This window comes from Falco punctatus (genome assembly GCF_963210335.1).
Source record: "Falco punctatus genome assembly, contig: scaffold_197, whole genome shotgun sequence".
NCBI lineage: Eukaryota > Metazoa > Chordata > Aves > Falconiformes > Falconidae > Falco > Falco punctatus.
The window spans coordinates 32,133-54,788 of record NW_027660308.1 but is presented as its reverse complement, the minus strand read 5'-3'; the positions used below and the strand labels follow the sequence as shown (position 1 = coordinate 54,788).

Here is a 22,656-nt window from a genome sequence, read left to right as displayed (position 1 = left end):
TGGGGGTCCCGGGTGTGGGGGGTCCCGGGTGCCTGGGTCCCTTAGGAGGCTGGGGGGGGACCCTTGGGTGGGGGTCCCGGGTGCCTGGGTCCCCTTAGGAGGCTGGGGGGGGACCCTTGGGTGGGGGTCCCGGGTGCCTGGGTCCCCTTAGGAGGCTGGGGGGGACCCTTGGGTGGGGGTCCCGGGTGCCTGGGTCCCCTTAGAGGCTGGGGGGACCCTTGGGTGGGGTCCCGGGTGCCTGGGTCCCCTTAGGAGGCTGGGGGGGACCCTTGGGTGGGGGGTCCGGGTGCCTGGGTCCCCTTAGGAGGCTGGGGGGGGACCCTTGGGTGGGGGTCCCGGGTGCTGGGTCCCCTTAGGAGGCTGGGGGGGACCCTTGGGTGGGGGTCCCGGGTGCCTGGGTCCCCTTAGGAGGCTGGGGGGGCACCCTTGGGTGGGGGTCCCGGGTGCCTGGGTCCCCTTAGGAGGCTGGGGGGACCCTTGGGTGGGGGTCCGGGTGCCTGGGTCCCCTTAGGAGGCTGGGGGGACCCTTGGGTGGGGTCCCGGTGCCTGGGTCCCCTTAGGAGGCTGGGGGGACCCTTGGTGGGGCCCGGTGTCTGGGTCCCCTTAGGAGGCTGGGGGGACCCTTGGTGGGGGTCCCGGGTGCTGGGTCCCCTTAGGAGGCTGGAGGGGACCCTTGGGTGGGGGTCCCGGGTGCCTGGGTCCCCTTAGGAGGCTGGGGGGGGACCCTTGGGTGGGGGGTCCCGGGTGCCTGGGTCCCCTTAGGAGGCTGGGGGGGCGACCCTTGGGTGGGGGGTCCCGGGTGCCTGGGTCCCCTTAGGAGGCTGGGGGGGACCCTTGGGTGGGGGGTCCCGGGTGCCTGGGTCCCCTTAGGAGGCTGGGGGGGGACCCTTGGGTGGGGGTCCCGGGTGCCTGGGTCCCCTTAGGAGGCTGGGGGGGGACCCTTGGGTGGGGGGTCCCGGGTGTCTGGGTCCCCTTAGGAGGCTGGGGGGGACCCTTGGGTGGGGGTCCCCGGGGTGCTGGGTCCCCTTAGGAGGCTGGAGGGGACCCTTGGGTGGGGGGTCCCCGGGTGCCTGGGTCCCCTTAGGAGGCTGGGGGGGGACCCTTGGGTGGGGGGTCCCGGGTGCCTGGGTCCCCTTAGGAGGCTGGGGGGGACCCTTGGGTGGGGGTCCCGGGTGCCTGGGTCCCCTTAGGAGGCTGGGGGGGGACCCTTGGGTGGGGGTCCCGGGTGCCTGGGTCCCCTTAGGAGGCTGGGGGGGACCCTTGGGTGGGGGTCCCGGGTGCCTGGGTCCCCATATGAGGCTGGGGGGGGACCCTTGGGTGGGGGTCCCGGGTGCCTGGGTCCCCATATGAGGCTGGGGGGGGACCCTTGGGTGGGGGTCCCGGGTGCCTGGGTCCCCATATGAGGCTGGGGGGGGACCCTTGGGTGGGGGTCCCGGGTGCCTGGGTCCCCTTAGGAGGCTGGGGGGGACCCTTGGGTGGGGGTCCCGGGTGCCTGGGTCCCCTTAGGAGGGGGGACCCTTGGGTGGGGGTCCCGGGTGCCTGGGTCCCCTTAGGAGGCTGGGGGGGGACCCTTGGGTGGGGGTCTCGGGTGCCTGGGTCCCCATATGAGGCTGGGGGGCACCCTTGGGTGGGGGTCCCGGGTGCCTGAGTCCCCTTAGGAGTCTGGGGGGCACCCTTGGGTGGGGGGTCCCGGGTGCCTGGGTCCCCATATGAGGCTGGGGGGCACCCTTGGGTGGGGGTCCCGGGTGCCTGGGTCCCCATATGAGGCTGGGGGGCACCCTTGGGTGGGGGTCCCGGGTGCCTGGGTCCCCTTAGGAGGCTGGGGGAGACCCTTGGGTGGGGGTCCCGGGTGCCTGGGTCCCCTTAGGAGGCTGGGGGAGACCCTTGGGTGGGGGTCCCGGGTGCCTGGGTCCCCTTAGGAGGCTGGGGGGCACCCTTGGGTGGGGGTCCCGGGTGCCTGGGTCCCCTTAGGAGGCTGGGGGGCGGACCCTTGGGTGGGGGTCCCGGGTGTCTGGGTCCCCTTAGGAGGCTGGGGGGGACCCTTGGGTGGGGGTCCCGGGTGCCTGGGTCCCCATATGAGGCTGGGGGGGGACCCTTGGGTGGGGGTCCCGGGTGCCTGGGTCCCCTTAGGAGGCTGGGGGGACCCTTGGGTGGGGGTCCCGGGTGCCTGGGTCCCCTTAGGAGGCTGGGGGGGACCCTTGGGTGGGGGTCCCGGGTGCCTGGGTCCCCTTAGGAGGCTGGGGGGGGGACCCTTGGGTGGGGGTCCCGGGTGCCTGGGTCCCCTTAGGAGGCTGGGGGGGACCCTTGGGTGGGGGTCCCGGGTGCCTGGGTCCCCTTAGGAGGCTGGGGGGGACCCTTGGGTGGGGGTCCCGGGTGCCTGGGTCCCCTTAGGAGGCTGGGGGGGACCCTTGGGTGGGGGTCCCGGGTGCCTGGGTCCCCTTAGGAGGCTGGGGGGGGACCCTTGGGTGGGGGTCCCGGGTGCCTGGGTCCCCTTAGGAGGCTGGGGGGGGACCCTTGGGTGGGGGTCCCGGGTGCCTGGGTCCCCTTAGGAGGCTGGGGGGGGACCCTTGGGTGGGGGTCCCGGGTGCCTGGGTCCCCTTAGGAGGCTGGGGGGGACCTTGGGTGGGGGTCCCGGGTGCCTGGGTCCCCTTATGAGGCTGGGGGGGCACCCTTGGGTGGGGGTCCCGGGTGCCTGGGTCCCCTTATGAGGCTGGGGGGCACCCTTGGGTGGGGGTCCCGGGTGCCTGGGTCCCCTTAGGAGGCTGGGGGGCACCCTTGGGTGGGGGTCCCGGGTGCCTGGGTCCCCTTAGGAGGCTGGGGGGCACCCTTGGGTGGGGGTCCCGGGTGCCTGGGTCCCCTTAGGAGGCTGGGGGGACCCTTGGGTGGGGGTCCCGGGTGCCTGGGTCCCCTTAGGAGGCTGGGGGGGACCCTTGGGTGGGGGTCCCGGGTGCCTGGGTCCCCTTAGGAGGCTGGGGGGGGGACCCTTGGGTGGGGGTCCCGGGTGTCTGGGTCCCCTTAGGAGGCTGGGGGGGACCCTTGGGTGGGGGTCCCGGGTGCCTGGGTCCCCATATGAGGCTGGAGGGGACCCTTGGGTGGGGGTCCCGGGTGCCTGGGTCCCCTTAGGAGGCTGGGGGGACCCTTGGGTGGGGGTCCCGGGTGCCTGGGTCCCCTTAGGAGGCTGGGGGGGACCCTTGGGTGGGGGTCCCGGGTGCCTGGGTCCCCTTAGGAGGCTGGGGGGGGGACCCTTGGGTGGGGGTCCCGGGTGTCTGGGTCCCCTTAGGAGGCTGGGGGGGACCCTTGGGTGGGGGTCCCGGGTGCCTGGGTCCCCATATGAGGCTGGGGGGGGACCCTTGGGTGGGGGTCCCGGGTGCCTGGGTCCCCATATGAGGCTGGGGGGGGACCCTTGGGTGGGGGTCCCGGGTGCCTGGGTCCCCATATGAGGCTGGGGGGGGACCCTTGGGTGGGGGTCCCGGGTGCCTGGGTCCCCTTAGGAGGCTGGGGGGGACCCTTGGGTGGGGGGTCCCGGGTGCCTGGGTCCCCTTAGGAGGCTGGGGGGGACCCTTGGGTGGGGGTCCCGGGTGCCTGGGTCCCCTTAGGAGGCTGGGGGGGGACCCTTGGGTGGGGGTCTCGGGTGCCTGGGTCCCCATATGAGGCTGGGGGGCACCCTTGGGTGGGGGTCCCGGGTGCCTGAGTCCCCTTAGGAGTCTGGGGGGCACCCTTGGGTGGGGGTCCCGGGTGCCTGGGTCCCCATATGAGGCTGGGGGGCACCCTTGGGTGGGGGTCCCGGGTGCCTGGGTCCCCATATGAGGCTGGGGGGCACCCTTGGGTGGGGGTCCCGGGTGCCTGGGTCCCCTTAGGAGGCTGGGGGAGACCCTTGGGTGGGGGTCCCGGGTGCCTGGGTCCCCTTAGGAGGCTGGGGGAGACCCTTGGGTGGGGGTCCCGGGTGCCTGGGTCCCCTTAGGAGGCTGGGGGGCACCCTTGGGTGGGGGTCCCGGGTGCCTGAGTCCCCTTAGGAGGCTGGGGGGGGACCCTTGGGTGGGGGTCCCGCGTGCCTGAGTCCAATTAGGTGGCTGGGGGAGACCCTTGGGTGGGGGTCCCGGGTGCCTGAGTCCCCATATGAGGCTGGGGGGCACCCTTGGGTGGGGGTCCCGGGTGCCTGGGTCCCCTTAGGAGGCTGGGGGGGGGACCCTTGGGTGGGGGTCCCGGGTGTCTGGGTCCCCTTAGGAGGCTGGGGGGGACCCTTGGGTGGGGGTCCCGGGTGCCTGGGTCCCCATATGAGGCTGGGGGGGGACCCTTGGGTGGGGGTCCCGGGTGCCTGGGTCCCCATATGAGGCTGGGGGGGGACCCTTGGGTGGGGGTCCCGGGTGCCTGGGTCCCCATATGAGGCTGGGGGGGGACCCTTGGGTGGGGGTCCCGGGTGCCTGGGTCCCCTTAGGAGGCTGGGGGGGACCCTTGGGTGGGGGTCCCGGGTGCCTGGGTCCCCTTAGGAGGCTGGGGGGGACCCTTGGGTGGGGGTCCCGGGTGCCTGGGTCCCCTTAGGAGGCTGGGGGGGGACCCTTGGGTGGGGGTCTCGGGTGCCTGGGTCCCCATATGAGGCTGGGGGGCACCCTTGGGTGGGGGTCCCGGGTGCCTGAGTCCCCTTAGGAGTCTGGGGGGCACCCTTGGGTGGGGGTCCCGGGTGCCTGGGTCCCCATATGAGGCTGGGGGGCACCCTTGGGTGGGGGTCCCGGGTGCCTGGGTCCCCTTAGGAGGCTGGGGGAGACCCTTGGGTGGGGGTCCCGGGTGCCTGGGTCCCCTTAGGAGGCTGGGGGAGACCCTTGGGTGGGGGTCCCGGGTGCCTGGGTCCCCTTAGGAGGCTGGGGGGCACCCTTGGGTGGGGGTCCCGGGTGCCTGAGTCCCCTTAGGAGGCTGGGGGGGGACCCTTGGGTGGGGGTCCCGCGTGCCTGAGTCCAATTAGGTGGCTGGGGGAGACCCTTGGGTGGGGGTCCCGGGTGCCTGAGTCCCCATATGAGGCTGGGGGGCACCCTTGGGTGGGGGTCCCGGGTGCCTGGGTCCCCATAGGAGGCTGGGGGGCACCCTTGGGTGGGGGTCCCGGGTGCCTGGGTCCCCTTAGGAGGCTGGGGGGGACCCTTGGGTGGGGGTCCCGGGTGCCTGGGTCCCCTTAGGAGGCTGGGGGGCACCCTTGGGTGGGGGTCCCGGGTGCCTGGGTCCCCTTAGGAGGCTGGGGGGACCCTTGGGTGGGGGTCCCGGGTGCCTGGGTCCCCTTAGGAGGCTGGGGGGGACCCTTGGGTGGGGGTCCCGGGTGCCTGGGTCCCCTTAGGAGGCTGGGGGGCACCCTTGGGTGGGGGTCCCGGACGTGTGGGTCCCCCCATGAGGCTGGGGGTGGGGTGGGGGCTGTGGGGGGGTGGGGGGTGCCGGGTGCCCCGTGCAGCCGAGCTGGGGTCCCCGGTGCTGACGGTGCTGCAGGGCGGGGGGGGGGCGGGGGGGCCCTGCGGGGAGCCCCCCACCGCCGGGTGCCGGAGTGGGGACATGACGCTGCGCTGCGGGGCCCTGGGGCGCTGCCCCCCCCCCACCCTGGTGAGCGCCCCTCCCCCTGCAGCCCCCTCCCCCCTCTGTCCCTCCCTTTGTCCCCACGCGCCCCCCATATGTCCCCGTGCGCCCCTGAACCCCCTTTGGCACATCGTCCCCATGTCCCCCCTGTCCCCATTCCCCCATGTCCCAACACGTCCCTTGTCCCCCCATGCCCCGCCATGTCCCCACATCCTCCCCGTCACCCTATGTCCCAACATGTCCCCGTGTCCCCACTCCCCCATGTCCCCCCATGTCCCATGTCCCTCCATTCCCCCATGTCCCCACTCCCCCATGTCCCTGTGTCACGCCATGTCCCCACATCCCTACATGTCCCCGTGTTCCCACTCCCCCATATCTGTGTCACCCCATGTCCCCCCATGCCCCGTGTCTCCACACCCAACACCCCCCACGCCCCATGTCCCCACGCCACACGTGTATGTCCCCATGTCCCCACGCCACATGTCCCTGTGTCCCCCAAGTCATTTCCCCACATCCCACATCCCCCGTGTCCGCTGCCACCTCTCGCAGGACACATGTGACAACTGCCAGCAGATCGTCACCTTCCTCACCACCATAGCCAACGAGTCGGCCACCAAGGTGCCCATGGGGACAGGGGGGACAGGGGGGGCGGGGGGCGCCGCAGTGGCAGCGCGGGTGCCATGGTGGCTGTGGGCGCAGGTGGCCGTGGAGGGCTTCCTGCAGCGGGAGTGCGCGGCGCTGCCACTGCCCTCCCTGGTGTCACCCTGCCGCGACCTGCTGCACCGCCACCTTGACCGCGTCGTCACCGAGCTGGAGAGCCACCTGGTGAGCGGGCACCCATGGGTGCTGTGGTGGAGGGGTGGCGGTGGCACGGGGTGCTGGGGGCACTGGGGACACCGTGCGCCTGGGGATGCTGCAGGGGTGCCGGGGGACACCATGCCACCAGGGACACCTTAGGGTGCTGGGGGGGTGGGGGTGTTGGGGACACTTTAGGGGTGCCAGGGGACACTGTGCCATCTAGGGACACCTTAGGGTGCTGGGGTGGGGGTGGGGTGGGGACCCCATGCTACCTGGGGACACTGCAGGGGTGCCAGGGGACACTGTGCCATCCAGGGATACCTTAGGGTGCTGGGGGAGGTTGGGGACACTTCAGGGGTGTCAGGGGACACTGTGCCATCCAGGGACACCTTAGGGTGCTGGGGAGGGGTTGGGGACCCCATGCTACCTGGGGACACTGCAGGGGTGCCAGGGGACACCGTGCCATCCAGGGACACCTTAGGGTGCTGGGGGAGGTTGGGGACACTTCAGGGGTGTCGGGGGGGACACTGCCATTCAGGGACACCTTAGGGTGCTGGGGGGGTGGGGGGGTTGGGGACACTTTAAGGGTGCCAGGGGACACCGTGCCATCCAGGGACACCTTAGGATGCTGGGGGGGGGGTTGGGGACCCCATGCTACCTGGGGACACTGCAGGGGTGCCAGGGGACACTGTGCCATCCAGGGACACCTTAGGGTGCTGGGGGGGTGGGGGTGTTGGGGACACTTTAGGGGTGCCAGGGGACACTGTGCCATCTAGGGACACCTTAGGGTGCTGGGGGGGGGGGGGGGTTGGGGACACCATGCTACCTGGGGACACTGCAGGGGTGCCAGGGGACACTGTGCCATCCAGGGACACCTTAGGGTGCTGGGGGAGGTTGGGGACGCTTCAGGGGTGTCAGGGGGGACACTGCCATTCAGGGACACCTTAGGGTGCTGGGGGTGGGGGTTGGGGACACTGCAGGGGTGCCAGGGGACACCGTGCCATCCAGGGACACCTTAGGGTGCTGGGGGATTGGGGCCACCATGCCAGCTGGGGACACCCTGAGGTGCTGAGGGGTTTGGGGACATCGCACCAGCTGGGGACACCTCAGGATGTTGGGGGAGCAGCTGGGGACACTGTCCGTGCAGGACACCTGGGGGTGCCTGGGGACACTGTGCCACTTGGGTCACCTTGGGTGCCCCATGCTGTGTCCCCAGAAGCCCTCAGTCATCTGCGCCCGGCTGGAGCTGTGCCCGGGCGAGCCCGGGGGGCCCCCAGCTGTGCCTCTCTCCGGGGCGCTCAGCACCCACCTGCAGGTACAGCACCTTGGGGGGGGGTGGGGGGTGCCCGGCCCCAGCACAAGGTCTGCTGGCCACCAGCATGGCCACCTCCATGGGCACCTGTGGGCATCTCCATGGACATGATCATCGCTTTGGGTGTGGGCATCTCGGTGGGCATCTCCATGGGGATGGGCATCTCGGTGGGCATCTCTGTGGGCATCTCCATGGGCATGGGCATCTCGGTGGGCATCTCCATGGGGATGGGCATCTCGATGGGCATCTCGGTGGGCATCTCCGTGGGGATGGGCATCTCGATGGGCATCTCGGTGGGCATCTCCGTGGGGATGGGCATCTCAATGGGCATCTCCGTGGGGATGGGCATCTCGATGGGCATCTCTGTGGGCATCTCCATGGGCATGGGCATCTCAATGGGCATCTCCATGGGGATGGGCATCTCGGTGGGCATCTCTGTGGGCATCTCCATGGGGATGGGCATCTTGATGGGCATCTTGGTGGGCATCTCCATGGGGATGGGCATCTCGGTGGGCATCTCCATGGGCATGGGCATCTCTGTGGGCATCTCCGTGGGGATGGGCATCTTGGTGGGCATCTCCATGGGCATGGGCATCTCTGTGGGCATCTCCATGGGGATGGGCATCTTGGTGGGCATCTCTGTGGGCACAGGCATGGACGTGGGCATCTCTGTGGGCATGAACATCTCCATGGGTGTCTGTGGGCACCTGTGTGGGCAGGGACAGTGTCTGTGGGCACGGGCAGCTCCGTGGGTCTCTGTGGGCACCTCCACGGACACGGGTGTTGGTGGGCGCGGTCCCCTCCATGGGTGCCACTGTGGGCGCAGCGCAGGGCCCCCCGAACACGGGCACACGGGGCGTCTGCGGGGGCACCGACGCGGCCCTAAGCACAGCGGGGGGGGCTGGGCACCCGCGGGCCCCCCTGTGGGCACCAGCACGGCCACAGCCCCACCATTAGTCTCCAGAGTGAACGCCCGCCCGCAGGTGCCCACCGGCGAGGCGCTGCCGCTGCCGCTGCCGCTGTGCTGGCTGTGCCGCACCTTCGTGGCCCGCGCCGAGGCCGTCATCCCGGTGGAGAAGGTGGCAGCGGCAGCGGCGGGGCTGTGCCGGGTGCTGCCGGTGGTGGCGGCGGGCGCGTGCCAGTGCCTGGCCCAGCGGTACGCAGCGCTGGCGCTGGAGGGGGTGCTGGGGCGCCTGGGCCCCCGCCTGCTCTGCCGCCTGCTCTTCGTCTGCCGCCCCGAAAGTGGTGACGCACCATTGTCACCGCCCGGGACGTCCCTGGCGGCCGCCGTGGCCCTGTTGGCTGCTTGCGTTGGCACCGAGGTGAGCGGGGTGGGCCGCGGTGGCACGGGTGGGGGTGGCACTGCAGGGTGAGTGCCTGGGGACACGCCTGGGGGTGGCACAGGGCACCCAAGGGTGTCACAGCCCCAAGGGGACATGCTGGGGACTCAAAGGGTGGCAACCTCAAGGGCCACGCCCCTGGGGACACGTCTTGGGGCTCTGGGGGACACGCTCCAAGGTGTCACAGCCGCTGCAGGGGACACATCCCGGGGTGTCACAGCCCCTGGGGAAACACTCAAAGGTGTCACAGCCCCAGGGGGTAGGTCCCAGGGTGTCACAGCCCCAGGGGGACATGCTGGGGCCCCAAAGGGTGGCAGCCCCAAGGGACACGTCCCAGGGGTGCCACATTTTCAAGGGAGTACCACAACCCCTGGGGACACAGTGAGGTCCCCAAAAGGTATCACACCCCCACACAATGTGCCAGGGTCCCCGAGGATGTCACAGCCCCTGGGGGACGCGCTCAGGGGTGTCACCAGGTGTAGGACCCTCTGAAGTGGGGTGGGGACACCGAGAACGCCACAGCCCCACAGGTCACACCAAGGATGTCACAGCCCTGGGGAGGGGGTTCCCAGGGGTGTCCCCACCCTGGGGGGGGGGACCAGGGGACCCCCCTGACACCCGTGTCCCTACCCTGCAGGACCCGGGAGCAGGCCACCCTCTCCCTGCATTGTCCCCAAAGCTGGGACCCTGCGCCCTGGGCCCGGCCTACTGGTGCTCCAGCCCCGAGGCCGCCCACCGCTGCCAGGTGAGCTGGGGGTGAGGCGGGGGGACACCAAGGGGACACCAAGGGGACAAGGGGGGGGGGCCTGGTACCCGCCTTACCCCCAGCTAACCCCCCCCCCTGCTCTCCCCCAGGCCCTGCAGCACTGCCAGGAGCACGTCTGGATGTAGGAGGGCACAAGGAGCCCCCCAGCCCTGCCCCCCCCTGCCCCCAGCCCCCCAATAAAGCTTGGATGCTGCTGTGCCTCAGTTTCCCCGGTTTGGGGGGGGGGTTTCTCAGAAAGCAGGTGGGTTTTCACACCTCCCAAAAGCTGCAAAAAACCACGACTCCCCCAAACCCAAGGAGAAGCAAAGGCGGAAAATGGTTACAAAAATACAGGGGGTGGCGTTTAATGGGGGAGAGGGGGGCGGCGGGGGGGGCTCCCGGAGGGGGGAGGGGCACCCCCCAAGAGGCTGCTGCTCTCCCCGGGGTGCTCAGGCGCCTTGTTGGTTCGTCTCATCCTCCTCACGCCGCTTCCAGATCTGTGGCAGAGTGGGGGAGGGGGGTCAAGGTGGGGCGAGGGGACTTTTTTTTTTTTTTTGGGGGGGGGGGGGCCCACAGCTGTCCCCCAGGACCCCCCCTCGCTGTCACCGCAGCCCCTCACCTGGATGTACGCCTCCGAGAGCGTGATCATCTGCGGCAAGATGTCAGTCACCTGCAGGTCCTGCAGCTCGTACCACTTCCCGGTGCCCTGCGAGGGGACAGAGGGGATGTCGGGGGGAAAGGGAGGGGGGGGGCACCCCCCTTGTCACACACCCCCCCCCCCCCCCCGGGGACGAGGGACACTCACGTGGTGCAGCACGTGGATGCGGTAAGAGCCCTCCGAGGGCTTCCCGTCGTGCACGATGTTGGCGATGAGGTCGTAGGTGGTGTTGGCGTGCGCCGCCTGCACCTCCTCCGACAGGTACTCCCGCAGGTCCACGTTCCTGGGGGCCCCCCCGAGCACCCAGCACCCCTCAGCCGGGGAGCACCCCCACCCCGGGGGCACCCCCACCCCGGGGGCACCCCCACAAACCCTGCCCAGATGCTTTCAAACCCCCCCTATGTGCTTTCAACCCCTCAAAACCCTCTTGTGATGCCGCCAAACCTCCCCTGGGCACCTCCAACCCCCCCCAGGGCACCCCCCCAACCCCCCCCCAAACCTCCCCCAGGCACCCCAAAATCCCTCAGGCACCTTAAAACCTCCCCCGGATACCCGTAAACCCCTCCAAAACCTCCCCCAGGCACCCCAAAACTTCCTCTGGATGCCCCAAACCTCCTCAAGGTACCTCAAAACCTGCCCCAGGAACCCCCACCCCCCTCCCAGGCACCTCAAAACCTCCCCTGGATGCCCCCAAACCCCTCCAAAACCTCCCCCAGGCACCCCAAAACTTCCTCTGGATGCCCCAAACCTCCTCAAGGTACCTCAAAACCTCCCCCAGGAACCCCCACCCCCCTCCCAGGCACCTCAAAACCTCCCCTGGATGCCCCCAACCCTCCCCCCAGACGCCCCCAAACCCCAGCAGAGCACAGAGAAAGGGAGACGGGGGCTCCACATGCCCACCCAGGGCACTCACGTGATGTTCAACACTCACGTGATGGGGAAGTTGACGATGGTGGGGTTCTTCTCCACAAAAAAGTTGTTCTTGGTGAAGCGCTTGATGCAGAAGATGAGGTAGGGGGGCAGCTTGGTGAGCTGGAAGCGCTTCAGGAAGTTCTCCTTGTAGGTCTTGTACTCCTTCTCGGTGGCGCCGTTGAACTTGGCCAAGATGCTGAAGAGGGGCACCTGGGGGATGATGAGCTGCTCCTTCTCGTCCTTGTAGAGCGGGGCAGTGGGAAGGTCCAGCGTCAGGTACATGAAGGTGGATTCCACCATCATCTCCTGGTACTCGCTGTTCTGCAGGAGCTGCGCCTTCTCCTCGGCCGGCTGCGGAACACGGGGCTCAGGGCAGGGGCTTACAGACCCCCCTGGGGGCGAGGAACACCCCCCCCCGCCTTTGCACCTCTGCATACTCACCAGATCCGGGTGAGGCAGTTTTTTGGTGAAGATGCGCATGGAGCCCTGGAAGACGTCAGTGACAATGGCTGTGGGGACAGAAAAGAGGTTGGGGGGGCAGCGGGGGTGACGAGTGTCAGGCGGGGGGGTGCCCCGGGGGCCGTCGCTGCCCCACACTCACTCTTCTTCTTCTTCTTCGTGCCACCCAGGGCCGAGTGCAGCGCATTCAGGAACCAGGAGAGGAAATCCACCCCATCCCCTGCAAACCAGAGAGTAAATCAGAACCTGGGGTGCGGTGGGGGCTGGATCCAGCACCCCCTCCCCGCCACCCCACCCCGCTCCCCACCTTGCTTGGTGATCTGGAAGTTCTTCTTGCTGCAGAGGACCACGGCCTGCAGCATCTCGTGGGGCGAGACGTGCGCTTTGAAATTCCGGGGGTTCCACAGTTTCCGCATCAGCTCCCCGAAGCGCTGCACCAGCAGGAACATGATGTCCCCGGGCGGGCGCTGGATGCTCTTGTAGTTCTCCTCCTCCAAAAAATAATTCCTCAACGGCGGCACATTGGATAAAGCCTGCGGGAGAGGAGCTGGGCAGCACCCCCGCCAGCCCTGGGGGGTGGGTTTAGGGGGTTTTCACCCCACAAATGAAGCCTGGAGCCCCCCCCGCGGTGATACCTGGAGGACGGCGTTGGCGTAGTCGTTGGCTTTGATGTTGTTGAGCCCCACGATGCCGGGCAGGTACGTGGTGCCGTCATAGGCACGGGAGAGCTTGGCCTGCTTGTCCAGGTTGGTGATCTGCTGCGCGGTGAAGGTGGGCTTCAGCACATACTGCGGGACAGAAATGGTGTCAGAAAAGAGGGGGGGAGCACAAAGGTGACCCCCCCCCCCCCGGGCGGCTCAGCCCCCTGCCGCACCGTGATGTCCTCCAGCGAGGAGTCGATGATCTCGTAGTTGTCGGGCAGGCAGTAGAACTTGAGGGTGTGGAGGTTGAGGAAGACATGGTGGCTGAACTGGACGCTGTGGATGTAGGCGTGAGACTTCAGCCCACGGCCTGGGGGGGGGACAGGAGGGGGTCAGGGTGGGGGGTGGGGGCCACGGCAGGGCGCTCGAGGGGGAGGGGGGATGGGCTGGGAGAACCTCGGGTCCCCAGAGACGAGAAAGGGGGAACTGAGCAGCCAGGAGGAGGTGGAAGTGAGATGGAAGCAATTCCCCTCCCGCATCTGAGGGCTGCTTCACCCTGGGGGTCCCTGTGTCCCCCCACGCAGCACCCCGGCCCCTGGGTGTCCCCTGTCACTCTCCCAAGGAACCATCCCTGTCCCTAACTATGCCACATGATGCCCGCTGCAGCACCCTGTCCCTGGGTGTCCCCTGTATCCCCTGCAGCGGCACCCTAGTCCCTGAGTGTCCCCTGGGTCCCCCCCAGCAGCACCCTAGTCCTTGAGCATCCCCCCTAGCAGCACCCCTTGTCCCTGGGGTGTCCCCACTGCAGCACTCCTGTACCTGGACGTGTCCCCCCCAGCAGCACCCCTGCCCCTAGGTGTCCCCCCTGTCACACTCCTGTCCCTGGTTGTGTCCCCCCCCAGCAGCACCCCCGTCCCTGGAGTGTCCCCGTGTCCCCCCCAGCAGCACCCCTGACCCTGGGGTGTCCCTGTGTCCCCCCCAGCAGCACCCCTGACCCTGGAGTGTCCCCGTGTCCCCCCCAGCAGCACCCCTGACCCTGGAGTGTCCCCGTGTCCCCCCCAGCAGCACCCCTGACCCTGGAGTGTCCCCGTGTCCCCCCCAGCAGCACCCCTGACCCTGGGGTGTCCCTGTGTCCCCCCCAGCAGCACCCCTGACCCTAGGCGTCCTCACGTCCCCCCATCAGCCGCAGCCCTGCCCCTAAGTGTCCCCGTGTCCCCCCAGCAGCACCCCAGCCGCCAGGTGAGGGGGGGCTCACCCTGGAAGTACTTCCCGCAGACGAGGCAGGCGTAGACGTTGATGTGGGACAGCGAGATGGAGCAGAGCTTCTCAAAATCGAAGTCCAGCACGCTCCTGGAACAGGGGCAGAGCTGTGGGCTGCCGGGGGGGGGGCCACAGGGCTGCCGGGGACCCCTGGGGGTGGGGGGGACCCCCGCTGGACCCCAAAAAGCCCCACCCCCTGCGCCCCGCTCACTTGTTGATGGTGTCCAGGTAGGGGCAGTGCCGGCTGCGCTGGTCCTCGGGGTCGAAGCGGCCGTAGCGCACTGCGGGGGGAACGGCTTGTTAGCGACAGGGTGTCATTACCGCGGGGGCACGGGGGCCTCGCAAGCACCGGGGGGGCGATGCTGACCGCCACCCACGGAGCAACCCCCTCCCCCGCCGCCACCGTGCACCCCCGGGGCTGAGCCTCGGTTCCCCCCTCCACCGGCCAGACCTTGGCTCAGGACCCGCCGGATCAGCCGCCCGCCCCCCCGCCAGCCCAGCGCCCTTCCCCTCCCCCGTCGGCCGCCGTGCCCCCCCGGTCCCCACCGGTGGGCTCGGGCTCAGGGTCGGAGTCGCCGTCAGGCTCCCTCTCCCGCTTGATGCGCACCGGGCCGGTGGCGGCGGAGCCTCCCCAGGAGCCGCTCCCGCCGCCCGGTTCCCGCTTAACGCGCGCGGGATCCACCGGCAGGGGCAGGCCCAGGCCCGGGCCCGGCTCCGCCGCCTCCCGCCGCCCGCGCTCCCGTTCTGCCTCCCGCCGCCCCCGGGACCGCTCGGCCTCCCCATCCCGGCGGCTCCGCGACGAGCCCCGCGAGGAGGAGGAGGAGGATGAGGAGGAGGAGGCGGTAGCGGAGGCCGCCGCCCGCGGGGCCGCCCGGGGTTCCCGGTCCCGCTCCCGCTTCCCGCGGCCGGACATGGCGCTGTGCGCAGGCGCGCGCCGGGCGGGCACAGGGCGGGCACTTCCGGTGCGTCACTTCCGCTCATGCGCGGGGCGGGCGCCCCGCTGGCTTTTCAAGGGGCTTTTAAAGGGACCGCGTCCCGTTAGCGGCGGGGCGCTCCCCGCTCCCCGCGGGTGGCGGCCGATGGAGGCAGCGGCGGCGGCGGCGGGCTGGCGCTGTCGGCCGGGCGGGCGGCTCGATATGAGCCATGGCTTCGTGCGGCACATCCGTCGCAACCAGATCGCCAGGTACCGGCAGCGGCGGGGCCCTGGGGACCCCTTCCCCTGGGACGGGGCCCCCCGGTTCCTCCCCGGTAACCCCCCCGGTCCCCCCCGGTGCGCAGGGACGCGTACGAGCGGGCGGTGCGGCAGGCGCGGGGGCGAGCGCGGGGCCGGCTCACCCCGGCCCCCCCCCGGCCCCGACGCCCCGACCAACAGGTCTACCGGCCCCGGCGGCCCGGTGAGCGGGTGGGAGCACGGGGGGGGGGGGCTGGAGCACGGGGGCACCCGGGCGTGGGACATGGGGGGCGACCTGGGCTGGGCCGCCTACGGGGGGGATGTCACCCGTTGGGGGGGGGGCACCCAGGGGTGGGCTGGGGGGTGCATAAGGGAGGGTGGGGGGCACCCTAGGGAGGGCCAGGGCACGGGGGGGCATCCACGGGAGTTACGGGGCGGGGGGGCACCGCGGCGGGGTCGACATGGGAGGGGGGTCTCCCAGCGGGGATGAGGCTGGGAGCATCCCAGGGTGGGCCAAATGGGGGGGGGCTAAGAGAGGGGTGGGGATAGGGGCACCCCGGGGTGGAGTGAGATATGGCGTCGCCTAAGGGAGCACCCCGGGGTTGAGGGGGCATCCCAGGGTGGGCTACATGGGGGGCACCTTGGGGTGAGGGGGGACCCCAGGGTGGGCTGGGAATTGGGGGGCACCCAAGAGATGGGTGGGGTTGGGCGGCACCCCTGGGGCGGCACCCAAGGGTGGGCCAGGGCGTGGGGTGGGCTGCACTGGCAGCCCCCTGAGGGTGCAGACCCCACAGGGGGTCCCGGGAGAGACGCCAGCCCGGCCCCCCCCCCAGCCGACACCCGCGGCCCCCGGCTCTTCTGCCTGGAGTATGAGGGGGACGATGGCCACGTCACCAGTGTCATCGTGCACCAGGTGAGGACCTGGGACCCCCAGCCCGGGGGGAGGCTGGCCAGGGCCGTGGGGGCACCTGTGGGTGCAGGGGGCAATGGGGAGGGGGGGAGGCGCTGGGCACCCATGGGTGAGGCGGGGCAAGGAGGGGGGATGCTGGGGGTGGGGGTGGGGGGTCTGGGCACTAATGGATGAGGGGGGGCTGGGTCGGAGAGATGCTAAGGGGGAGTCTGGGCACCCATGGGTGGGGGGATCTGGGGCAGGGGGATGCTAGGGGGGAGTCTGGGCACCTACGGGTGGGGGGGTCTGGGGTGGGGGGATGCTAGGGGGGAGTCTGGGCACCTACGGGTGGGGGGGTCTGGGGCGGGGGGATGCTAGGGGGGACTCTGGGCACCCATGGGTGGGGGGGTCTGGGGCGGGGGGATGCTAGGGGGGAGTCTGGGCACCCATGGGTGGGGGGGTCTGGGGCAGGGGGATGCTAGGGGGGAGTCTGGGCACCCATGGGTGGGGGGGTCTGGGGCGGGGGGATGCTAGGGGGGACTCTGGGCACCCATGGGTGGGGGGGTCTGGGGCAGGGGGATGCTAGGGGGGAGTCTGGGCACCCATGGGTGGGGGGGCCAAAGGGAAGGACACTGTGCAGGGGGGCGCTGAGGCACCCATGGGTGCCGGTGGGTGCTGGCTTCCCTGCAGTGAAGGGGGGTGCCTTGGGGCAGGGGTGCAGCAGGTGCCCTGCTGGGCGGGTGTGGGTGCTGCCGGGGGGCAGTGGGGTGCCATGGGGTACAGCGGGTGACTGGGTGCCGCAGGGGGACAGCGCAGAGGAGGTGACGCGGCGGGTGTGCGCCCAGAGCCCGCTGGAGCCCGCCCTGCGCCGGGCCCTCTGCCAGCGGGTGCAGGATGAGCTCAGCAAGCGCCGGGGGACGGGGTGACACAGCTGCCACCCCCGGGGGACGCTGCCACCCCCAGGGACGGGCACCAGTTGCTGCCTGGTGTCAATAAAGGTGCTGTGAGGTGCTGGTGTCTGGCTGCACTTGGGGAAACTGAAGGCACAGGGAGGGACCCCGGGCTGGGGGGGGTGGTGGATCTTGAGGACCCCAGTGTGTCACCATGTTGTATCCCCACTGTCACCACCCTCCGCATCCCCTGCCATGGGTGCCAGGGTGCCCCTGTGTGGGTGACAATGGGTGCCATGTCCCCAGGATCCCCATCCTCTCGTGCCCCCACCCAGTGCCATTGTGTCCCCAGGGTTGTCCCCACCCCGGGTCCCTCCATCACAGTGGCAGGGCCACAGCACCCTCCTGTGTCGTGTCCCCCCCCCCCCCCCCCCCCCGCATTGGTGGCACCTGGGGACAAGACTGGGTGTCCCCTGGGCGAGTCCCACTGGTGTGTTATTGTAGGGTCTCCTCGGAGCGGATTGTGGTGGGGTCTCCCCGGATTGGGTCCCTTTGTCCCCCAAGAGCAAGGCGTGCTGGCCTGTCACTGGGGGGGCTCCTGTGGGGGCTCCCCAGCGCAGACCCTGCTGCTTTGTTATTGTAGGGGCTCCCCAAAACACATCCTGGTGCTTCTTTATCGTGGGGTCTCCGTGAACATCATCCCTCTGGCTTGTTGTTGTAGGGTCCCCCCAGAGCAGCTCCTGGTGCTTATTGTAGGGACCAGGATGTTTGTTATTGTAGGGTCTCCCCAAAACACATCCTGGTGCTTCTTTATTGTAGGGCCTCCCCAAAACAAATCTGGATGATTATGTATTGTAGGGTCTCTGTGAACATCATCCCTCTGATTTGTTGATGTAGGGTCTTCCCAAAATACCCTGACAGTTTGTTATTGTAGGGTCTCCCCGAAGCAGATCCTGGGGCTTATTTATTGTGGGGTCTCTGTGGACATCATCCTGCTGGGTTATTATTGTAGGGTCTCCCCAAAGCAAATCTTGATGCTTATTTATTGCAGGGTCCCCGTGGAGATCATCAGGCTGGTGTGTTATGCAGGGTCTCCGTGTGGATCATCCAGCTGGTTTGTTATTGTAGGGTCTCCCCAAAACAGATCCTGGGGCTTATTTATTATGGGGGTCTCTGTGGACACCGTTCTGCTGGGTTATTATTGTAGGGTCTCCCCAAAGCAAATCCTGGTGCTTATGATCCACCAAAACAGATCCTAGTGCTCGGTTATTGGAGGGATCTCCACGATGGCTGGTGCTCATCCAGCTGGTTTGTTATTGCAGGGTCTCCCCAAAGCAGATCCTGGGGCTTATTTATTGTAGGGTCTCCCCAAAACAAATCTTGATGCTTATTTATTGTGGGGTCTCCATGGAGATCATCAGGCTGGTGTGTCACTGCAGGGTCTCCATGTGGATCACCCAGGTGGTTTGTTGTTGCAGGGTCTTCCCAAAGCAGATCCCGTTGGTTGGTTGTTGTTGTGTCTTCCCGAAGCAGATCCTGGTGCTTATTTATTGTAGGGTCTCCTGTGGGGATCCCCCGGCTGGTTTGTTGTTGCAGGGTCTCCCTGTGGATCGCCCAGCTGTAGGATCTGTAGGATCCGCCCAAAGCAGATCCCGCTGGTTTGTTGTTGCCGGGTCTCCTCAGAACGTCCGGCTGGTTTGTTATTGTAGGGTCTCCCCAGAACAGATCCTGGGGCTTATTTATTGTAGGGTCTCCCTGTGGATCACCCAGCTGCTGTTACTGTAGGATCTGCCCAAAGCAGATCCCCCGGGTTGTCGTTGCCGGGTCTCCCCGAAGCGGATCCTGGGGCTCCGTCACCGCGGGGTGTCCCCAAGGCCCGTCGGGCTCCTTGCGGTGCTGGGGGCTCGGTCCCCACCGGGGGGTGTCCCGGGGGGGCGACAGCAGTGAGGGGGGGTGGGGGGGCCCGTGCCAGCCACAGCGCCAGGCCGATGGCCAGGAGGAGGAGGAGGAGGGTGCCGAGGCCGATGGCCACCAGTGCCACACGCCAGCGCCGGTGTCCCCTGCGCTGCTGCCGTGCCACCGCCCGGGTGCTGCGGGTGAACGTTGCGCCCTGCAGGGACAGCACGGGGGGGTCTATAGGGTACTGCGCCCCGGCTGTATAGGCCTATAGTGGCTGGGGGGGCACTATAGGGACGTGTGGCCCTATAGCACCCCACGGCCCTGTAGTGTCCCCCCCCCCCGGGGCTGTATGGCCCTATAGTGTCCGCCCCCCCCCGGGGCTGTATGGCCCTATAGTGTCGTTGTCCCCCCCGGGGCTGTATGGCCCAATAATGTGTGTCCCCCCCTGCCGGGGCTATATGGCCCTATAGTGTGTCGCCCCCCCCACCCCGGGGCTGTATGGCCCTATAATGTGTGTCCCCCCTCCCGGGGCTATATGGCCCTATAGTGTCCCCCCCCTCCCGGGGCTATATGACCCTATAGTGTCCCCCCCCTCCCGGGGCTATATGGCCCTATAGTGTCCCCCCCCCTCCCGGGGCTATATGGCCCTATAGTGTCCCCCCCCCCTCCCGGGGCTATATGGCCCTATAGTGTCCCCCCCCCTCCCGGGGCTATATGGCCCTATAGTGTCCCCCCCCCCCCGGGGCTATATGGCCCTATAGTGTCCCCCCCCCCCGGGGCTATATGGCCCTATAGTGTCCCCCCCCCCCGGGGCTATATGGCCCTATAGTGTGTCCCCCCCCCCCGGGGCTATATGGCCCTATAGTGTGTCCCCCCCCCGGGGCTATATGGCCCTATAGTGTTCCCCCCCCCCCCCCCGAGGCTATGTGGCCCTATAGTGTCCCCCCCCCGGGGCTATGTGGCCCTATAGTTTGTGCCCTGCAGGGCTGTAAGTCCTTACAGTTTGTGTCCCCAGGGATCTATGCCCCTTTAGTGTGTCCCCCCCCCCCTCCTTGCACCTATATGTCCCTATAGTGTGGTCCCCCCTGGGGCCGTGTGTCCCTATAGGGTCCCCCAGGGCTTTGTATTTCCCTATAATATGTCCCCCCTGGGGCCGTGTGTCCCTATAGTGTCCCGCCCCCGGGGCTGTGTGTCCCTATAGTGTCCCCCCAGGGCTCTGTGTGCCCCTCCAAGGGCTATATGTCCCTATAGCGTGTCCCACCCTGGAGATGTATGTCCCTTATAGGGTTCCCCAGGGCTCTGTATGTCCCTGTACTGTGTCCCACCCTGGGGCCTGTGTCCCTATAGTGTCCCCCCAGGGCTATATGTCCCTATAGCATGTCCCACCCTGGGGCTGTGTCCTTAAAGTGTCCCCCCCAGGGCTCTCTGTGTGCCTCTCCCCAGGGCTATATGTCCCTATAGCATGCGTCCCCTGGGGCCGTGTGTCCCTGTGGCGTTCCCCACCCCGGGCCATACGTCCCTATAGGTGCCCACCATGCTGCGCAGCTCCTGGGCCCGGCTGTCGAGCTCGCTGAGGTGCCCATCCCGCTCCAGCGCCCGGGCGAAATTCTGCTTCATCAGCTCCGTCACCTCCTCGGCCTCACGCTGGCAGCGTGCGAGCCCTGCCTGGGGACAGGGACACCATAGGGACACCGTGGGGACACCGGCACCGGGGGTGTGGACTTGAGGGGGGCTGCGGGGGTGGGCCACCTGGGGGACATGGGGACCACTGGGACACGGGGACTATAGGGGACAGACACCATGGGGACATGGCACTATGGGAATGGGTGGATGTGGGGACACAGGGACTATAGGGGCAGACACTGTGGGGACATGGGACTGTGGGAACGGGGGGATATGGGGACACTGGGACCATTGGGACACAGGGACTAGAGGGACAGGGACCATGGGGACACAGGACTATGGGGATGTGGGGACACGGGGACCATTGGGATACAGGAACTAGAGGGACAGACGCTATGGGGACACAGGGACCTATGGGGACACAGGGACCGTGGGGATATGGCACTATGGGAATGGGGGGCTATGGGGACACAGGGACCACTGGGGACACAGGGACCGTGGGGACTTCAGGACAAGGGCACTTCAGGGAAGGAGCCCATGGGGACACGGGGAAGGCGGGGACAGGCACCGTGGGGACACGGGTATTGTGGGGACAAGGGAACCTCAGGGAAGGAGACCGTGGGGACACAGGGGCCACGGGGAGGGGGCGCAGGCCGCGTGAGGAGGGGGACGTGGGGACCGCGGGTGCCCCAGGGCGGTGGCACCAGGAGCCGTTGGCACCGGCGGGGGGGGGGGGGGACGGGACGGGACGGGACCCCGGCGACACGGGACACACACCAGCACCGCGCGGCCGTGGGGACAGGGCACGGGGGCACGCGCGGGTGGGTCCCCCCCCAGGTCCGTGTGTTCCCCCCCCCCTCTGTCCCCTCCCCCCCCGCCCCCCCCCCCCCCCCCGCCCCGGGAAGCGAAAGCGGCGGCGGAGCCCCCGCGCTCACCATGGCCCCGCGGCTGCGGCCGGGCCGGGGGTCGCTGCCGGCACCGGGGTCGCTGCCGGCACCGGAGCGCCTGTCCCCGTCCCAGCCCGGGCCCCAGCGGCCGCCCCCGGCGGGAGGGACCGGGACCGCCCCGTGTCCCCGGGGCTACAGCGCGGCCGGTGCCGGTCCCTGTCCCCTCCCCGCCCCGCTCGGGGACCCACCCCCCAGCCGTGCCTGTGTGCCGCCGGGACCCCCAGGTCCCCAGATGCAGCCCCCCCCAACATGTGTCCCCAGGTCCCCCCCCGTGAAATGTGTCCCCAGGTCCCCCCAGCCCTGTACCTGCCGGGCCCTCAGGACCCCCCGCTCAAGCCCCCCACCTGTGGGTCCCCCACACACCTGGGTCCCTCTGGACCCTCATGTCCCCACCCCCCCACCCCCCCACTGCGGGCCGTGCCTGGGTGGCAGCGCTGCCACACTGTGTCCTTTGTCCCCTGGCACCAGTCACATGCCTGGCACCACTCCCCTCCCCTGGCGCAGCGCCTGCCTGTCCCCACGCCTGTCCCCATGTCCGAGTTCCCATCTGTGTCCCCATGTCCGAGTTCCCATCCGTGTCCCCATGCCTGTCCCCACCCGTGTCCCCATGTCCAAGTTCCCATCCGTGTCCCCATGCCTGTCCCCACCCGTGTCCCCATGTCCGAGTTCCCATCCGTGTCCCCATGCCTGTCCCCACCCGTGTCCTCATGTCTGAGTTCCCATCCGTGTCCCCATGTCCGAGTTCCCATCCGTGTCCCATGTCCGAGTTCCCATCTGTGTCCCCATGCCTGTCCCCACCCGTGTCCCCATGTCCGAGCTCCCATCTGTGTCCCCATGCCTGTCCCCACCCGTGTCCCCATGTCCGAGTTCCTATCTGTGTCCCCATGCCTGTCCCCACCCGTGTCCTCACGTCTGAGTTCCCATCCGTGTCCCCACCCATGTCCAAGTTCCCATCCGTGTCCCCATGCCTGTCCCCACCCGTGTCCTCACGTCTGAGTCCCCATCCATGTCCCCAACCATCCCCACACCTGTCCCCGTCCATGTCCTCACATCTGAGTTCCCATCCATGTCCCCACGCCTGTCCCCACTCATGTCCTCACGTCCGAGTCCCCATCCGTGTCCCCACGTCCCCACACCTGTCCGTAAGAGTCGGTCTACAGAGAATGACATTGTCTCAACATTGCCAAGAGAGACCTGGAGATGGAACGGTCCTCGTGGGCACCGAGACCCCAAGACCCCGGGAAGGAGAACTGGTCGGTACCAGTACGGCGCCGCTCCCTGCCACCCGGGACCGGAAGGAACAACTGGGACAAGGCCACGTACCAGCTGTCCAGAAGATGGATCACAACCGTGGTCATAACAACGAAGCAGAAAACAATACAAGGACACACCTCCCGGGCTGAAGCCACCCGCCTCTGGGGCAAACCACCCCTCTGGGGACACCTGGCTCCAGAAGGTGAGTCTGGAACAATCCATGGGCCAGAGGAGGAGCAGGGCGAGCTGCCCGGCATCAAAGGATGCTTTCGTAGCGGCTGGACTTTGGAGATCTTCCCCACCAGGGA

General features: G+C 68.8%; 4 protein-coding genes and 3 long non-coding RNA genes across 7 annotated transcripts; 5 read left to right on the top strand and 2 right to left on the bottom strand.

Annotated features, from left to right (window-relative positions):
* Positions 1-5,477: 5,477 nt before the first annotated feature.
* On the top strand, positions 5,478-6,507 carry LOC308057172 (pulmonary surfactant-associated protein B-like; the record flags this gene model as incomplete). The annotated part of the gene is made up of 3 exons (XM_080411315.1): positions 5,478-5,577; positions 6,100-6,168; positions 6,250-6,507. The coding sequence occupies exons 1-3, from the start codon at positions 5,530-5,532 to the stop codon at positions 6,505-6,507; spliced, it is 375 nt and encodes a 124-aa protein (XP_080267441.1). The 5' UTR covers positions 5,478-5,529.
* Positions 6,508-7,675: 1,168 nt separating this feature from the next.
* Positions 7,676-9,948, top strand: LOC308057184 (uncharacterized protein). The gene is made up of 3 exons (XM_080411327.1): positions 7,676-8,982; positions 9,638-9,745; positions 9,856-9,948. Exons 1-3 carry the CDS (start codon positions 7,762-7,764, stop codon positions 9,889-9,891), a joined length of 1,365 nt encoding a protein of 454 aa, XP_080267453.1. The 5' UTR covers positions 7,676-7,761; the 3' UTR covers positions 9,892-9,948.
* Positions 9,949-10,081: 133 nt separating this feature from the next.
* USP39 (ubiquitin specific peptidase 39) lies at positions 10,082-14,697 on the bottom strand. Its single transcript, XM_080411319.1, has 12 exons — positions 14,222-14,697; positions 13,887-13,956; positions 13,671-13,765; positions 12,649-12,785; positions 12,410-12,562; positions 12,082-12,307; positions 11,917-11,994; positions 11,757-11,824; positions 11,335-11,666; positions 10,551-10,686; positions 10,365-10,451; positions 10,082-10,242 (listed from the first exon to the last, which is right to left on the bottom strand). Exons 1-12 carry the CDS (start codon positions 14,586-14,588, stop codon positions 10,195-10,197), a joined length of 1,797 nt encoding a protein of 598 aa, XP_080267445.1. The 5' UTR covers positions 14,589-14,697; the 3' UTR covers positions 10,082-10,194.
* On the top strand, positions 13,022-13,757 carry LOC308057180. Its single transcript, XR_013925169.1, has 3 exons — positions 13,022-13,137; positions 13,338-13,577; positions 13,618-13,757. It is a non-coding gene; the product is annotated as an uncharacterized lncRNA (long non-coding RNA).
* A 57-nt stretch (positions 14,698-14,754) lies between the features above and the next one.
* Positions 14,755-16,661, top strand: LOC308057185 (UPF0561 protein C2orf68; the record flags this gene model as incomplete). The annotated part of the gene is made up of 4 exons (XM_080411328.1): positions 14,755-14,858; positions 14,954-15,069; positions 15,680-15,759; positions 16,539-16,661. The coding sequence occupies 4 exons, from the start codon at positions 14,755-14,757 to the stop codon at positions 16,659-16,661; spliced, it is 423 nt and encodes a 140-aa protein (XP_080267454.1).
* A 563-nt stretch (positions 16,662-17,224) lies between these two features.
* On the bottom strand, positions 17,225-17,690 carry LOC308057181. The gene is made up of 2 exons (XR_013925170.1): positions 17,539-17,690; positions 17,225-17,362 (listed from the first exon to the last, which is right to left on the bottom strand). It is a non-coding gene; the product is annotated as an uncharacterized lncRNA (long non-coding RNA).
* Positions 17,318-18,387, top strand: LOC308057179. The gene is made up of 3 exons (XR_013925168.1): positions 17,318-17,427; positions 17,737-17,854; positions 17,931-18,387. It is a non-coding gene; the product is annotated as an uncharacterized lncRNA (long non-coding RNA).
* The last annotated feature ends 4,269 nt before the right edge of the window (positions 18,388-22,656 follow it).